The sequence below is a fragment of the Budorcas taxicolor genome, chromosome 10 (assembly GCF_023091745.1).
Source record: "Budorcas taxicolor isolate Tak-1 chromosome 10, Takin1.1, whole genome shotgun sequence".
Lineage (NCBI taxonomy): Eukaryota > Metazoa > Chordata > Mammalia > Artiodactyla > Bovidae > Budorcas > Budorcas taxicolor.
Window position 1 is genome coordinate 12951461 of NC_068919.1, and position 17342 is coordinate 12968802.

The window sequence follows — 17342 nt, forward strand, 5'->3', positions numbered from 1 at the left end:
GGCGGCGTTGTCTATAGTAGTTGAAGAGAGAGATCTGGGCTGAGCCCAGAGGATGCTTCCAAGTGGAAAGGGGTGCAGGGTGGTGAGTGTGTGTGTGTGTGTGTGTGTGTGTGTGTGTGTGTGTGTGTGTGTGTGTTTGTGTATGTTGCAGGGGGTGGGGATTGTGTTCTGTGGGATTATTGAATGTCCTGAGCACTGCTCAAGGGGCTGACACAGCCGGGAGCACAGCCTCCTGGGTATAAGCCCAGGGTTTCTGAAGCCCATAACTACTTACTGGGTAGATGAGTTCAGACCTTTGCTCTTTTTACTTTCCCTGGACCTGGAGACCTGCAGGGGTTGCTAGAGCTGCATTTCAGTTGAGCTCTAGGAACCAGCTAGAGCCTGAATTTAGGCCCCAAGGGTGTTCAGGGTGCCCTCAAGGGCAGGGGCACTTTGTTGGGGGCCCAAATTCTCTGTTCATTGGACCTACTTCTGTAACTCCTACCCCACCTCCTCCCACAGTAGGGACTGACCTTCAAAGTCTCATTTTTGCATCTTTCCCAAGCTACCAGGTTTGAGCCTAATGTATGGGCCCAGAGGATGCTGATTGGCACATCTGGCCTCAGCCTCTCTAGATCCCTCCTGGACCACCTGCCCTTGGATTTAGGAGTGCTTGGTCTGGGCTGTGCCTCTGGGGGACTCTGGGCTTTTTGGCCAGTCTACTCTCTGTCATCCACACCCTTGGGCCCAAAGATGTGGCCACCCCCAAGTCGTTTCTCAGTGGTTTTGGGTTGTAGTCCATGGTCTGCAGGGAGCGTGGTTACGCTGTGTTCCCTCCACGTAAAACCAGTTGCAGTTTGTACATATCCACTGAGCATGATAGCAGGAATGACTGAGGAATCCAGACAGGTTTCCTTCTTCCCATGGGGAACTAGGCTTGTCAGAGGGAAGGGGCTCAACAGGGAGAGTTCTGGGTCCATGGGGGTGGGTTAAGGGATAGGAAGGGGATTTGGGGTAGGTGCTGGGTCTGGTCTGAAAGGATGGCCTCAGGGGTCCAGGGGATAGAGGGTATAGGGCTGGGAGTCTAACCTGGCGAGTGTAGCTCAGCGGGGCGGCTGAGGTGTCTAAGTTCAATGTAGAAGTCTTCGGGCGGGTACCTGGCCTCCAGGGCACTGATCTGGAAATGGGAGTCTAGTGAGAGGAATGACAGGGAGCAGCCATTATTCCCAGGGCCCTGGTATGGCAGGGGAGGGGTGCGTAATACAGGGGTGGGAGCGGGGACAAGAGGCAGGGTGGAGCAGGTTGAAGGGAATTAGGGCTTCCGTGTAGCATCCGAGGGAGCCTAGAGCCAGTGGGTCCAGGGGGTTTGCTAGAGGTGAGGCCAAATGGCCTTGCTGCCTCTCACCCTCATCCCTCACCCCACCCCCCTCAGGAATTAGTGTCACCAGGGCAGTGGGGCAGTGGGAAGAAGCCTTGAATGGGGCACCTTGGTAGTAGGGCCTGGCTCAGGCAGGGGGTCCCTTTCCCAGATGGTAAGTGCATCTTTTGCCTCCAACCTGAATCCCCACACCTGGACCCAAGCTTTCTCCCTTGTGGTCCTGGTCACAGCCACCCTCACCTATCCCCTAATAGGAATGAAAGGGGCCCTGGGCTTTATCTGCTTATGAGAACTGAAATAGGGGCTTGAGTTTCCTCCCCACACCCCTTTTTCCTGGGGGAAATCATGCTTAAGATTTATCTACTAACTCTCTCTTGGAGCTGGGACAGGGCCCCTGTCAATGTGGGAGAAGGAGAAGATGGCGGGGCATGATGGCCAGGGACCAGACTCAAACCACTACTGACCTAACACGTTCACATAGCTGTAGGGGGTCCAGCCTGCCATGTCTCTGTCAAGGGACTTGTTACTGAGCTGTTTGGAAAGCAGGAGAACGAGTTAATATCTAGTGCCCTTGAGATGCCCCTGCCCAGCCTTTGCTTTTGCCCACCCTCTTGTACCACCCCTGTGATGACTCTGACCCACCTAGGTGCTAGGTCGTTGGGGGGATGGACAAGGTAAGTGTTCCATGACAGGCCACCATGGTGTGGCTGGGCCCAGTGGGAGCCGAGCATATGTCCCCATCGAAGCTGTCTGGCTGAAGCTGTAGGGCTTCCAGGCCCCTGGGACAAAGGGGAGCCAAGAACTGACCTGAGCCAAGCTGGCCCTGGTGGGGGAGGCAGGTCAGTGGGTGGGGCTGAGCTGCGGGAGACAGGGTGTGTGGCAGTGTCTCTGCTGCAGCATGAGGCCATTCCCAGCAGAGGGGACGGCACCGAGGCTGCCTGCAGCATCAGCATACCCTCTGCTGCCTGATCCAGGCTGAGGGAGAGTCTCCCTTTCATGTGACGAGGGGAAGGCGTCAGGATAGCGTCCTGCACTCTCACAGCTGCCCTTCATATGAGGCAAGCATCGTTGTTCTCATTTCACAGATGGGGACCTGAGTCCTGCTCGTGGGCCCTATGCGGGGTCACACACAGAAGAGCTGGGTCTACACCTCAGGTCTCAGCTCCTAGACCCATGTCCTTTCCATGTCATCACAGCTGCTTGCCCCTGCTACACATCTGCTAGGCTGAGGGTTCTTGACTACACGGAACTGCTTTGGGGCCCTAGGGTGAAGTGAGCCAGAGAATCACCAAGTGGGCTGCACTGTAGTAACTCCACCCCCTGACTTAGTGACAGAAGGTGACTGGTACTTTGCTGTTAGAATGAGACTAAGAATGACAGGGACACAGGGACTTGGCCCCTCATCCCTGGCATCCTTTCCCTCGCGTCCGCTGTAGCCTTGATAACGTGGCTCTTGTTAATCAAGGGCCTCCTACTGGGAAACTTCTGGATTCCTTTCCCTTGGCTCCTCAGATAGGCCTAAAGCTGTGAGGCTGGGTTGAGCTGATGGTCACAGGCTTTGTGTGTGGACTTCAAGGTCCCCTTGCATGCAGCACTCCCATTCCATAGGAGAACTGAAGATGAGAGCCCTGAAGAGTGACCTTTGGGTGCTGGCTTGATAGTAGTAGCTCTTGGGGCTGTACGGGGTCTGTGTTGTTGTTGCTGGGGGGGTTCAGGATACACTCCTACCAGATCTGTGGTCTGTGGATGTTTTCTGTGGGGCAGAGGGGGAGAAATGATCCCTATAGCTCTAAGGCACAGGCCTAGAGGATGAAAACTGTGCTCCTGTACATGTTTCTGACCCAGGACAGAGGTACAAGAAGCCAGGAATCCTGGGATTGTACCAATCCCCCCCCCACCCCAACCTCCCCATGATCCATGGTCTGCATGTCTGCATGCGTGCAGTGTGAGCCCTTTGATCTTGTGGTCTTTTGGGGCTGTTTCTCATTTCTGAACCTCTCTGCCCATTATAGGTCCTGGCATACTGGGAGCGGGGGTTAGTACATGTGTGTGCTGAGACGTCCTTGCCCAAGGGCCTGTGACTTATGTAAAAGGACATCGTGCCATGAGCCAGCGTTATGTTGGAAGCTGGGAGGGAGGGCCCTGTCCAGGGTGGTATACACCTGACCTTGAAGTGCTGCCCGACTGTCAGTGGGAACACGGGCTGTGGCTGATGTTTCCGTGTCCCGTGTGGTGGTTCTGATAGCAACGTAAGTTGTGGGTGTGTGCTGATAACATGTAGTGTGTCCAGGGTACGAGGATGTCAGGTGGTACCTGAGCACTGGCAGTTGCTCTGTGCGCTTGTGGCACACATGGTGTTGGTAACATACTGCAGTGATGAGTGGTGGGGTGTTTTCATTATATGTGTTAACATGAGGCAGAAGTGGTCACGTGGTTGTGTGTGTGACAAGAAGGCTACAGATGATTACAAGATGATCACATGACTTGGCACCCGCTGGTTACACACAGGGTATAGGGGTGTGTGTTCACTGAGTGATGCTGTGGGTTGGTCACGTGTGGCGTGTACTGGTTACATGGCCCGTGTTGGCTCCATAGAGCCTGCTGGCTTCCTCTTACACGCTTCATAGAGTGTAGACGTGGGGTCACGGGGCTCTGTTTATTGTATTGGCAGTTGGTTCCATGCAGACCCTGGTTAGTGGCGGTGCAGTTTCTTCCCCGGGCAGAGGGGAGGGCTCAGTGGGAAGAGAGTGGATGGGGACTGGGGAGAGTCAGGGGCCCGGTACCTTGGTGGGGCTGTTCCTGTCCAGAGTGCTGGCCTGGCTGGTGGCAGGCCCCCCGCACGCCAGTGCGTGGTAGCTGGAATTGGAAAAGCACTGGGCATGGCTGCTACTTTGAGACAAATCTGGGAAGAGAACAAGGTGCCACATACCATCATACCCCTGCCCCTGTCACGAGACAGCCCTAATCTAATGCTTGGTGTGGCCGCCTTGAGAGTGCTCTGCAGAGAGGCAGCCAAGTCCCCCATCCCCCGAGCTTCCTGGCGTCTACTGTTCCCCCTGGAAACTTGTAGAGCCTGACTTGCCTCTTTCCTTGTGTTGGCCCTGCTTTCAGTGTGCCAGTGTGGGCAGTGGTACCAGCATGAGAAGTGTTAGTTTGACAGCCTCAGTATCCTTGAGTCGCTGTGTAGGGCTGAGCTGACCCTCCCCTGCCTCCTCCGGGGTCAGATCCCAGTATTGAGGCTGTAGAGAGAACCCCACTCCTGGCCTTGCCCTCCTGCAAATTCCAGGACCTCCACACTGGGCTGGGGAATTCCAGTGGGATGGTCTGGGAAAACCCAGCCAACCTTGCTTATTATGGTCAGAGAAGAAAGTCCCCAAATCTGTAAGCTTTGGGACTTCATCAGAGGATCTCAGCTTTGGGTGAAACTCAGGGCGGCACCCAGACCAGCAGCTCTCTCAGGCAGGGTCTGTGCCCAGGCCTGTGATGTGCCGTGCGTAGCACAGAGCTGGGCAAATGGTAGGCCGCACTTAGCAGGAATGGCGTGTCAGCAGGCTGACGTGATCTCTGGGCTTTCTCAGGCAGCCGTGAGCCGTGGAGCCAGCTATGGAGAGCTGGCATCCTGTGCTTCCCCCAGCAGGCCTACCCTCCTGTGGCTCAGGGCTGGGGGCAGTGTTAGGGCACTTTGACCTTTTCAGTTTAATAAAATATGAAGCAAAAAGCTGTTCTTATTTCTAAGGCAGCAGTCTAGGGTTAGGGGAGAGGAAGGGTTGGCCCAAGAGCCCCATCCCCACCCCTCTTGGACTCCCAGATCGAATGCCTGTTGGCATTGGTACCACATTTGTGAACAGGCTGGGTTCCTGCAGACCTGTCTCGAGGGACATAGCCCACACTTTCAGCACTGTCCCGTCTCACTGCAGATGGGGCCCTCCTAACTCTGGGAACTGGGAGGGAGGGGTGCTCTGAAGCCTTCACCAAGGCAGCAAAAATGAGACGGGGCTTGGACAGTGGGCCCCAAGGCTGGTTTCCTGAGGTGGTGCAGACATCAGGCTGGGGAGAGGGTCCCCTGCAGCATTTAGGCAAGTTACTGCTTCGTGTGGACGTTCTGCGACTGAAGCCCAGTGAGAAGGGGAAGTTCTGGAGAAATGAAAGAAGCCTGCTAACCGTAGCTGTGACACTCCCTGGGGACCCTGTCTACCTTTCCAAGTTAGCTCCTGCTGCTCGCCGCCACTGTCTCTAGGCGAGTCTAAGCAGCCAGCCCTGCAGGCACCGCCACCCACCTGCACCAATAAACCCGGGGTCCCCAAGAATACCGCGGGGTTCCTGCTGGGTTGTGCGTGTGCTGGGGGGGTGGGCAGCGTGTGGCGCTGGGGGCATAGCTCTCACCTGAGAGGGAGTAGTCAGTGCTGGCCATCCTCATGGCGGGCGTGTAGGAGACGCGGGGAGCCAGGTCCCGGCCCTTCTCTTTCTGTCGCCGCCGGCGCCAGGCAAACAGTCCTAGCAGCACCACGATGAGGAACAACAGGAGGACGATTCCCGTGACGGCGCCCACTGAGTGCCGCTCTGCACCCAGCGCTGGGCTGATCTTGGTGTAGGGGTTCAGCTCCTCCATCATGAGGGCAGCTGCAGACAGAGGCGGGGCTGAGCTGGAGGCAGGCCTGCTTCCTCTCAGGTCGCCTCAGCCTGTGGCTAGGCTCCTCTAATGTCGAGAGACCCTGGTTTAGGTCTTGGCCCTATTCCTCAGTGCCTTCAGCATCACGTGTTTGGACGTGTGCTCAGCTGTCTGTCTACCCAGGTGGAGTCCCATCCAGGGTCATGACAAGGAGCAAATGTGATCATAGATGGAAAACAAACAATAGGTGTTTAGTGAGTATTTTACTTTGTTCTAAAACTGAGTTACAGATATTAACCCATTTACTCTTTCTGGTAGCCCGCAAAGGGATGTTTATAAGTCCTATAAGAAATAAAGACTAATTATTTCCCTTTCACAAATGAGGAAACTGAGTCACTGAAAGGTTAGGTAACTTACTTGAGATCACACAGCCAGTAACTGGTAGAGTTGAGTTTCTCAGGAGTCAGGAAATGTTGGATTCAGCCCCTCTCCCTGTTTACCAGCCGTATGACTCGGAGTCCTTGGTCTGCCCATTTGTAACACGGGGACAGTAATCCCACTGTGAGCACTAAACACAGACTGGCAATGAAAGCTGTGAGTGCTGAACCAGTGTGCTCAGGATTGCTGCTCCTAAAGTAAAGTATCACCCCTCTCAGTGATACATGCGGGCTGGCCCCCAGCCCCCGCCAGAGTGCAGTGGAAATGCCTTTTGCCCCTTTCCTGTCCTGTGGATGCTTGCATGCCCATTCTCATCCCTGGCTCCTTGAACCGACAGCAGAAACCATTCATCCAGTGCTCGCTCACGAGCCAGGCACTGTGCTGAGTCCTTTACTCACGTAATCTCAACTTGGTCGCTAACAACTACACGCTGCAGTCTTGTCTGACCATAGATAGACCTGGAGCCAAGGATGAGCCCCTTTGGGCTCCTTGGGTCTCAGCAGAACCCTGTGTCTTTCCACTTTGCGTGGGGATAACAGATCCCCAGCAAAAGGAAGTGACCTGCCCAAGCACACTTGGGTCATGGCAGGACCAGAATCTGGCAGTGGTTCCAGCTCGTTCATCTCACCTTTCCACAGCACTGGTTGCGGTTACCCTTCCTTGGCTTGCAAGACTTGTCAAGGATGAGCAGAGGGAAGCAGCGCCTGAGAGGCTGCCTGCTCCATCAGCCTCTCCGGCACCTGGGTACCCCTCCCCAGCCCACCCCATTCCACTCCCAGTCTCTTCCCAGATGTGAATGAAAGGAAGTCACAAAGGGTCCTTACGCAATTCAGTCATTCCCGCTGGAATCTCCCCAGAGCCTCCCTCTGTGGAACCTTTCCTAGCCCCTGGGACCTCTGCCATCTGTGCCTTACCTTGGTCACACCGGATCCCTTTGAATCCAGAGCTGCAGTAACAGGTGCCAGTGACGTGGTCACAGGTGGCATTGTTCATGCACTCGCATAGCTGCTGACAGCCGTAGCCAAAGGTTCCTGGGGCGCATCCTGTGAAGCACGAAGTGGAGGTGGCAGAGACCCTGCAATGTGCTTACTCTCCACCCCGCCCATCCCACGCCTGGGCAGCGGTGATTATTCTGCCTCATGGAGTAAGCCAGGTAAGCGGCTCAGATGGTAAGGAAGCTGCCTGCAAGGCAGGAGACCTGGGTTTGATCCTTCGGTTGGGAAGATCCTCTAGAGAAGGGAATGGCTACCCACTCCAGTGTTCTTGCCTGAAGAATTCCACGGACAGAGGAGCCTGCCGGGCTAAAGTCCATGGAGTTGCAGAGAGTCAGACACAACTGAGCTGTTAACATTTTCACTTTCGTGGAGTAAAGCCTCTTTCTCTGTGGTGCCTGATGTGTTCTGGTTTGTTCCTTGGGGCAAGATGACACCTATAACCCTGTGGTGGGGGATGCCCACCCCTACCTCCTCACCTGGTCCATATTTACACAGCATCCAGCGCCAGGCCCCAAGCTGGGTGCCACAGGGGTTTCAGAGGAATCAAACAAGGTCCGCTTTGCTTTCTCTCATTAAGCTCCTTCCCCCAGTAAAGCCTCTGCTCTGCCCCAACCTGCCCATCCCCACCCCAATTGGAGGAAGAAACTTCAAACACCAATGTAGGCCCAACCTTCAGATTTTCTCCTTGGGAGCTGCTCCCCAAATCAAGAGAATAGAGGGTGCAGGGCCCCGAGGGGTGGGCCGTGAAGGGGCAGGCTCCCCCGGCAGGAGGCCGAGGCCCCGCGTCGACACCCGGGCTCAGGGCAGCTTACTCTGCTCGCAGTGTTGCCCGGTAAAGCCTGTGCGGCAGGTGCACTTGCCGCTGATGTGGTCACAGCTGGCGCCGTTCTGACATTGGCACACACGCCCGCAGTCCTTCCCGTAAAACGCTGCTGGGCAGCCTGGAGAGAAACAGGGTGGCAGTCTGCGTCGGGACCAAACTCGTCTCACCTCCCTTCTCTCTCTCAGCACGGGGTGACGGCCAGTGAGACCCTGCACCAAGCCACTCCATGCTCAACCCTCACACTGAAGCGGGAGGGGAGTCCTTTGGACAAAGGTGCCCTGGAACCAGAGGCCAGGCTGGTGTCTCTCTGCTGCGCAGCCACCGGCTGCTCTTCCCCACTCAGGGCCCCCTGTCCAGGGAGCGGCTGGTGTTGGTGATTGCTGGGGTACCTAATGGCCCTGACCTTCCAGGATTGGGCCCCATCAATCCCCTGAAGCCAGCCACCCTCTCCAGCCAATCCCAGGGGTGGAGGGTGAAGTGGTTAGCTCACAGCCGGGCACCTGTCTCCTCCCTCCCTCCACTGCAGGCCCGGACGATGCCCACGGCAGCCAGCAGGCTGCAGCATGGGATTCCAAATAGCTGGGAGGCTGGAGGGCGGGGCTTACGCTGCGTACAGAAGAGTCCGGTCCAACCAGGGGTGCAGTGGCAGGCCCCATCCTCGGCGCTGCAACTCGCCCCGTTGTGGCAGCTGCATGTGTGGAAGCAGGCGGGGCCCCAGAACCCAGGTGGGCAAGCTGGGGGTGGGTGGGATGCAGAGGGTGAGGGCGAGGCAGAAAGGGGCAGACGGAGAGGGAGGGAGGGGAAGGGGGAGTGCATGTCAGAGCCCAGGTGCCACGATGCACCCGCTGGCATTTCCTGACTTGCAGGGCCTTAACCACTGGCCACAACTCCTCCAGTCACCTCTTGACCCAGGCACCCCGGATTCCTGGGAATTCTCTGTCCACTCTCCCAGCTCTGAGGGTTTCTGACTTTTCCCTCTCTGGGGACTGACTGTGATTTGGAGCGTGTGGGTGTCTGTGGTAAATGGTAAACACGTGTTTATGGTGTGAACACTGTGTGTGCTGACTTCCCCACGAGGATGGGGATTTTCTCAGGGCAGAGTCTCTCTCGGCTGGTGAGCTTCCTGAGGATGACACCGCCGTCAGCACGGAAATGCCTTCAGGCCAGGCTATCTAACTGGGACCTTGCTAGGAATACCGGCTGGGTCTCACCCATCAGCCAAGGACTCCACAGGGCAGAGGCTGGGTCTCTGCCTTTGAACTGGAGGTCCCTGTTACCTCTGTATCAGACTGGGTTCACCTCACAGCACCTACAATGCCCTGTCTGGGCCTATGATGCCCAGGACATCATTCACACGAGCTACCCAGAGAATGCCCTCACCCCTACCCAGAGATTGCCCTGGCCTCACCTTACTTCCCTGCTTCCTCTTCCTCCCCATGCAAACCTAGCGGCTACTCCTTGCTCAGGTTCTAGGACTATTAATACGCAGCATTTACCGTGTTAATGATATTACCAGTAATGTTCATCTCTAGAACTAGCAGTTAATGCCAGTGATCACTCCTAGGAATTCATCATGTTAGCTGTAGAGACTCTATGGGACTCGGGTGAACACTCCTATCTGCAGAAGGAGATTTCAGCCTGGGAGGTGGACGCACCAGGGGCAGAGAGGTTCTGGGCCTGACCTTGGGTGGGGGCTTTTCTGGGGGGCATTCCCAGGGGGGCAGCAGCTTACCCTGTGAGCAGTCTTTGCCGATCCATCCAGGGAAGCACTGGCAGGAGCCATCGATGGGGCTGCAGGTGCCGTTGTTGGCACAGGAGCAGAGCTGGGCACAGTCCTGCCCAAAATGCCCTCCAGCACACACTGTGGGCACAGGATAGCCTGGCACCTGCTCTTCCACTTGCACTCCTCAGACCACCACCCACAGCCACACCACTTTTCCCAGGCCACAGTCGTGGCCCCTATGGGGTCAAGGATCAGGTGGGAACTGCCTGCCTCAGCACCCCCATTTCCACAGCAGTGAGTTCCTCCTCTTGTGCCCACAGCTGCCTTCTTCCTGACCGCCTCTGACAGGAATGGGCTGAGGCCCACAAGGGTGGAATAACTTGGCTGAGGTCCCACAGACAGAAGTGGTGAGGCTGGGAATAACACCTCTGCACCCTACTGCTCCCTGCCTGCAGCCCTCAGCTGTCCATGACCGCACTTGCGGTCCCACAGCCTCAGGGCAGAGGATGTTTATAGCCAGGAGAAGAGGGACATGTGGGGTGGCTGGTCTGTCTGCAGTTAGCTGGAGAGGGGGCCAGCCCCAAATGTCTGTCCCTGTCCCCCCAAATATAACCTATTCCTTGAGCTTCCACTCAGCCACCTCAGGAGAACCTTCCTGAGTCCGTAAGGGGCTCTCCAACACGGACGGAGCTCCAGTCGTATTTCCACTTTGAGTCACTTGCAGGATTTTGGGCCCAGCCCCTCCTGGAGGAGTCAGTCTTTGGTTGCTGGAAGAAGGGCTGATTTCCTCAACCAAGCTGCAAGCTCCTTTAAATACTAGATATGAGTTCACCAAGCACCCACCTCTCATTTCTCTTGAAATCTATCCTCCACCTGCTTCCTAGAGCCTGAGCTCTCTAAAGCACAGCCTTCTTCGTTGCACTCCTGTGCCCAGCTCAAACATCCTCAGTGGCTCCCTGCTGCCCCAGAATAAAACCTAGATCCTAGAGATCAGCACTTAAACACACCTCACCCAAAAACCATGAGCCACCAGACTACACACCATCTTCCAAATAACACCCCATGCCTTTCCTGTCTACGCCTTTACTCTAAATGTTCCTCCCAGAGTTTCCCTGACCCTTGTGCCCAGTTGTGGAAATCCTACCCTGCCTACAAGACTCATCTTAAGTGCCACCTTCCCCGTGATCCCTCTACAGTAGACAAGAAGTCCTTTAATACCAGTTCTGTTCCTTAGAAGTAGAGTTTACTGGGCTTCCGGCCACCTGCACAGCTGGGTAGGTGTGACTACCCTCTGGCCAATGGTAAGTGGAAATGCATGTCTTTATTTGCCCATTCCTCCCTATTGAAGAATAACGTGGATTATGGAGGAAGATTGTGGGTGAGATGGCTGGTGCTCAAGCAGCTACCTTACACCAGAGGTGAACCGTATGCTGAGGATGGCAGAACAAGACAGAAGCAGCTTGGGTCCCTGACACCTTTGAAAGCTACCCCGCCATTTCCTAGTAACCTGCTTCTGGATCTTTTTATTTATTTATTTTAATGTATGAGGAAAACAAAGCTTGTCACTTTCGATTCAGTTATTTTGTTTTTTTATATTATAGCTGAACTGAATCCTCCCACCCCCTTCTCTGTTCTGGGAGGCTACGTCCCTGTTTGAGCTTCTCGGACCCTAGTCGATTAGTTTCTTCCCTGGTCTTCTGTTACTGTGGTCTTGTGTTACTTCTGCTTGTGAACCATTTCCAGCCAGGCCTGGGTTCCACCCATGTCTGTATCCCCACCACACTTGGAAGAACAACAGGTGCTCAAGGCTGAACATGCGGAAATAAACTGCTGCCCCTTCTCCCCACCACTGCCTCCCGCCAAGTTCTGCGAAAAGGCTGAGTTCAGGATTTTCCCCTCTGGACCGCAGGCTTTGTGAGGGCAGGGAACTTGCCTCTGTTTTTCTTTGTTGTGTCTGAGTGCCCAGCACAGTGCACGACGTACAACAAACACTCAAGAACTATTCCCCAGATGGCCAAACTTGGCCTCAGGAGCAGTGACCTTCCAGTGGGTTCTGAAACTGGAATCAGTGGCCCCTGTCCCTTAGAGCTCCTCTCAACTCGACATGCTCCCCTCGAAGCCCGGCTCCAGCCAGCCCTACACCCTCCAGGATGGCCTCCTTGCATCCCTGTTGTGGGGGAGGAAGTCCTTGCATCCCCGAGGCCCTCACTTGGCTGGGCCACACAGAGAATCACGGGAAGGTGTTGATTCTTGAAGAAAAGCGACTTCCCTGGGCCCACTGCCCTCTCCATTCCCTATGCCACACTGCCCCATGTTGCCAGCCCACCCCCGACTAGATGGTGGGCAGCAGCTGCCTCAGATCTGTGTCCACCCTGTGTCTCTCCAGGACATTGTTAGCAATTGGGACAAATGATAAAGGCAGCATGGTGTACCAGGCTCACCAGCCAAAACTTCGGCTGCTAGTTTTATTTATGTATCCAGTAAGCACTTCTATGTCTCTTTCATGTACCACTGTTCAGAGTGCGTCACAAATATTATTAGTGCAATTAACCTTGTAATACTCATCATTATACATGTTCGTTATTACTCCCTATCATTAAGTCTACAGACGAGGAAACTGAGGCATTGAGAGGCTAAGTAACTTGGCCACAGCTTGGAAGTTCTGCCACTCACTGTCCCAGTACCTTTGAGCACGTCTGTTTCCTCATCTTTGAAATGGGGCTGATAACCCTCACCCACGGGCCTTGGGCTGGAGTTAATGGTTGTGGGAACCCCGGTTGCTCTGGGCCTCTGTGCTCTTCCCTAGCAAAACCGTTAGCTCCTTCCAGGGCAGGTCCACTGCCAGGAGGATGGCGTGTACATCACCTGTTTGTAGCTCAGCCTCTTGCTTCTGTTTCCTGAAAAACAGGTCAGCCTCTGGGAGGTACCTGGTTTTGGGAATCCATCCCCTAGTCCTGGCCCTCTGTGGGGAATGGGGTGCCAGAGATGCTCCACTGACCCCCTTCTTAAAACCAACTCATCTTCGCTAACAAGACAGTCTTATCTTTGAAGTCTTTCTCACATACACAAGGCTGACAAATTCACCCACAGAGCTGCTAATGTGATCAGTCTAATGCATTAATTGGTTGGCTTCTTAGCCGAATCAAGAGTGAGGCAAAGGGAGGAAAGGTGGAGAGAAGGGGGTGGGGGGAGCAGGCTGGGGGGCTGGTGAAAAGAAAACATCTGGTTATATTTAATCTATGTTTAATGATTCTGCATAAGCAATGTCTGTAATTTGTAACTTGCTGAAAAGCCGGTCATTAGAAACTGTCAGTTCAATTTTTTACAAGGTTTGAGACTTAACCAGGGCAGTTGCCATTAATAGCAAACTCTATTAGATCTATATGTGGAAAATACTCATTAGGCCAGCGGGCGATAAATCAGACATTGCAGGATCTGAGAGTTACTCCTCGAGCTGCTTAGGTCCTAATTTAGACCCAGTCTATCTGTATTGACCGCTGGGTCTCTGATGTTTAATAAGTAAACCTCGACGTGTCAGGTTATGATTAAACTGTCCTAGGAGGGATGGAAGCAAATGAAACTGTCACATACATTTCCTGGGGGGGTTCCAAACTTCTCATGACCTCAAAGCAACATGGAGTAAACTTCCCACTCATACATATTAACGGCCCACACACTTACAAATATAGCTGAGCTCAGTGGTCATTATTCATCAGAAGGATTCAGTCCCCTGGGAAGCAGTGAGTGCTCAAAGGAAGTATTTAAGCAGAAGCCAGATGAAACTCTTTCATAGATGGCCTTGAAGTTGCTTTTAGTTCTAAGGTTACCTTAGACAAAGATCTCTTCACTTCTTACAGGTTAAAGTACAAATTCTGCATCCTTGTCTTCAGAACGTTTCGGGAGTCCCCAGACTACCTTCCCAGTCCCCTTGCCACCCACAGCCCCTGAATCCTCCTGTCACTTCCTATGGCTGGACAGTCACAGACCCACCCCCCTGTGCTTTGCCCAGGTTGGTTCCTCTACCCACAATGCTTTTCTTCCATCTGTCTTTTAGGCTAAGTCCCAGTTGAAATCCAGCACGGGATGGAGTTGTACCCCAAATCCACCCTGCCTTGGCCTAACTAAGCCAGCAACAGCAATAAGTAATGATGTGCACTGAAGCCAGCTTCTACCATCACCCTGGTTGTTAAATATTTAGGAATTTCACAACTGGTGTTAAACCACTAGTACCTTCAAATCAGCCACGGTGGGAATATCTACAGCATGGAAATTTGCATACGACACAAATTAGGGCTTTTTTAACTGCAGGTCAGTGCAATAAGCTGAACCCCCCTTTCAACTCCCAGTGAGTGGAAGAGGTTGGCTGGTGTGGGAGCTGTGAATTCTGCAGCTGAGACATGAAAGCGTGTAGTGGGGGATTAGTGATGTTGGCCTGAGTGCGAGGAGAGAAGGGCTGGGAAGTTGCCATCTCCAGCGAAGCCGAACCATCTCCTCTGAGCTCCCACAGCCTTTTCTGCCTTTCCCACTTGACATGCAGCACTAGCCATTTGTGGCCACTTCGTATGCGGACCTCAGCTATGCTCGTTTCATTTTTCATCTGTTTAGACTGGGCTTTGGAGTCAGAATTTGATTCTCACCTCTGCTACTTGCTGAGCTTCCCTAGTGGTTCAGACAGTAAAGCGTCTGCCTACAATGCGGGAGACCTGGGTTCGATCCCTGGGTCGGGAAGATCCCCTGGAGAAGGAAATGGCAACCCACTCCAGTACTCTTGCTTGGAAAATCCCATGGATGGAGGAGCCTGGTAGGCTACAGTCCACAGGGTCGCAAAGAGTCAGACACAACTGAGCGACTTCACTTCACTTCAGTTCTGCTACTTGCTAGCCGTGAGACCATGGAGAAGTCTTTTTTATCTTCTCTGAGCCTGTTCCTTCAATTGCATAATGGCTTTTTCTCATGGCCCATGATATCCAATTCTCATTAAGGTAGCTCTAAGCCCTTCAAAGCCAACTCACTGAAAAAGATCCTGATGCTGGGAAAGATTGAAGGCAAAAGGAGAAGAGGATGGCAGAGAATGAGATGGTTGGATAGCATCACCAACTCAACAGACATGAGTTTGAGCAAACTTTGGGAGACAGTGAAGGACAGGGAAGCCTGGTATGCTGCAGTCCATAGGGTCACAAAGAGTTGGACATGACTCAGCAACTGAACAACAAACCCTGAAGAGCCGAGGAACCGCCTCCACAGAGCCTGGTGAAAATCCTGAACCTTTTTTTCCTTCTACTCTCCTCTCAGGACTCCTCGTCTCCCTGAATCCCCACCCCCCAACACCCTTCTCCCCACCCCTGGAGAGAATACCTTGATTGCAAAGGGCTCCGGAGAATCCGGGGAGGCACTCGCAGATGCCGCTGACGTGGTGGCAGGGCCCGCTGCTGTGCACGCAGAGGGGACACGGCTGGGTGCAGCCATGGCCGTAGAAGCCGGGGGCACAGACTGGGGGTGAAGGGGAGGCGGTGGTCAGCAGCTCAAGGGGCAGCAGCCAGCCTGGCTACCTGTCCAGTCCCCCATGGTGAAGGAGAGAGGCTTCTCAACAATACCGGGAGAGTCGCATCCACCCACACCTCGGAGGGCCTGTTCCTTTCTACAGAGAGGAGTGGGGGTGGTCCTGTTTCTACAGGGCAGTCAGGCTGGGCCCTGAACTTGGGGACAGAAAAGTTAAGGCTGGGAGAAAGGGGATTAGAGGGAGGGATTTGATGGGGGCCAACTCTGTAAGCCCAGCCTCTCTCCAGCTGGGAAGGAGTAGGGAGGAAGAGCTGTCCAAGGTCTGTGGGGTGGGGGCCAGCCTTACCTCTCTGGCACAGGGGTCCTCGGAAGCCCGGGGCACACTCGCAGCTCCCGTCCTCTGGGGAGCAGGAACCACCGTTCTCGCAGCTGCAGGACACAGAGCAGTTGGGGCCCCAGCGTCCAGGGGGACATGTGCTGTCGCAGTGGATGCCTGTGGGCCAGACAGACTCGGGTCAGTGGTAAGGGGTGAGGGCGAAAGGAAGAGCGATGGGGAGGGTGTACTATGCAGCAAGAGAGGGCGGGGGGTGGAGAGGCAAGCGCATCTGGAAATGTGGAGGGAAAAACAGGCCTGGATGGTCAGGGAGGGCTTCTAGGGAGAGGCGAATGACTGAAGTGTAAGTCCTGAAGACCCAAGTAGGAATCGACCAGGTAAAGGAAGTCCTATGTGCAAAGAGCAGGAGGCGAGAGAGAGAATCATGCCTTGAAGGATAATATAGCATAGTGTGTTGGAGCATAAAGTACACGATGGGATACAGCAAGAGACGAGGTTGTGGGAATCAGAAGGGGCTGGATCATGAAAGGTCTCCTTTGTCTTTGACATGTTGGCTGAAATCCAAGGTTAGTGACGTGCTGCAGTCCATGGGGTCACAAAGAGTCAGACACAACTGAGTGACTGAACAGCAAAGGTTAGTGGAGCAAGTAAGCGCCATGATGTGGGGGCTACACGAGCTAGGAGAGAGTTGCATGCTCACCCATGTTAGTCCAGGGGCCAATGGTCCTTGCGGGGCCCCAGCCAACCAGCCCCTGGGCAGTGGCCCAGAGAGTGGGAGGCTCTTTTCAGATTCTCTTGACCATAGTCCTCAGTGTAGTACGTATTTTATACCAAATGTGCATACATATGAATAATAGGAACGAGTGCTCTGCAAATGACATTTACTGTCACCGACTATGATGCAATCTGATATTTTCTCTGTACTATGATGTATTCTATTTCATTAAGGAAAAAAAAAGCTAGTCATGACCCAACAAATTGATTTAATGACCTTCAGTTTGACAAACAGTGGCCTAAGGGGGAATGGATGGAATCTGTCAGAAAGAAGAACAAGGCCTACACAATCTTTTTGAGTTGAGAGAAAGGAAATATATGTTGGGGGTGATTACAGCCTGCAGGCTGAGAAGGAATTTTAAAAGGCCTGAGGCTGGATGCCCAGCTCTGTGGAGGGGCTTCCTCCCAGGCAGAAAGGCTGCTAGTCTGACATACATAAAGTGAATGGACTGTGGGGGCCCCGGAGACCAACTTGGCTTTGGAAAGTGAATATCCAGAGGCTCAGAGAGGAGCAGAATTAGTTTAAAAAGCATGTCTGCCTTGTTATAAGGACAGGGATCATGAGAAAGAGAAAATGGGAGGAAGACATTCAGGCTCAGTGAACAGAGCCGGCCCTAGCAGCAGCAGGAGAGCGGTGGGACCAATTTAGAGGCAGGCTGGAATGCACAAGCCCACCTGGGCTGGCAGGAAAGGGGAGGGGGCAGAACAGAGGCAGAGAGTTGGGGAGAGGGGATCAACTGGCTTCATTCCCCTCCAACGCCTCCGTCCAGCCCGGCTCCCTGTCCCTCCT

At 54.1% G+C, this 17342-nt stretch overlaps 1 protein-coding gene across 1 annotated transcript in view; it reads right to left on the reverse strand.

Annotated features, from left to right (window-relative positions):
* MEGF11 (multiple EGF like domains 11) overlaps positions 1 to 17342 on the reverse strand; it is a 249764-nt gene that overhangs the window by 10034 nt on the left and 222388 nt on the right. Inside the window, exons 13-22 of the mRNA XM_052646651.1 lie at positions 15791 to 15937; positions 15301 to 15435; positions 9955 to 10083; positions 8828 to 8956; positions 8212 to 8340; positions 7319 to 7447; positions 5741 to 5977; positions 4141 to 4259; positions 1822 to 1888; positions 1069 to 1170 (exon numbers count right to left, since the gene is read on the reverse strand). Coding sequence (XP_052502611.1) covers positions 1069 to 1170; positions 1822 to 1888; positions 4141 to 4259; positions 5741 to 5977; positions 7319 to 7447; positions 8212 to 8340; positions 8828 to 8956; positions 9955 to 10083; positions 15301 to 15435; positions 15791 to 15937 — 1323 coding nt within the window. The remainder of the gene's footprint in view (positions 1 to 1068; positions 1171 to 1821; positions 1889 to 4140; positions 4260 to 5740; positions 5978 to 7318; positions 7448 to 8211; positions 8341 to 8827; positions 8957 to 9954; positions 10084 to 15300; positions 15436 to 15790; positions 15938 to 17342) is intronic.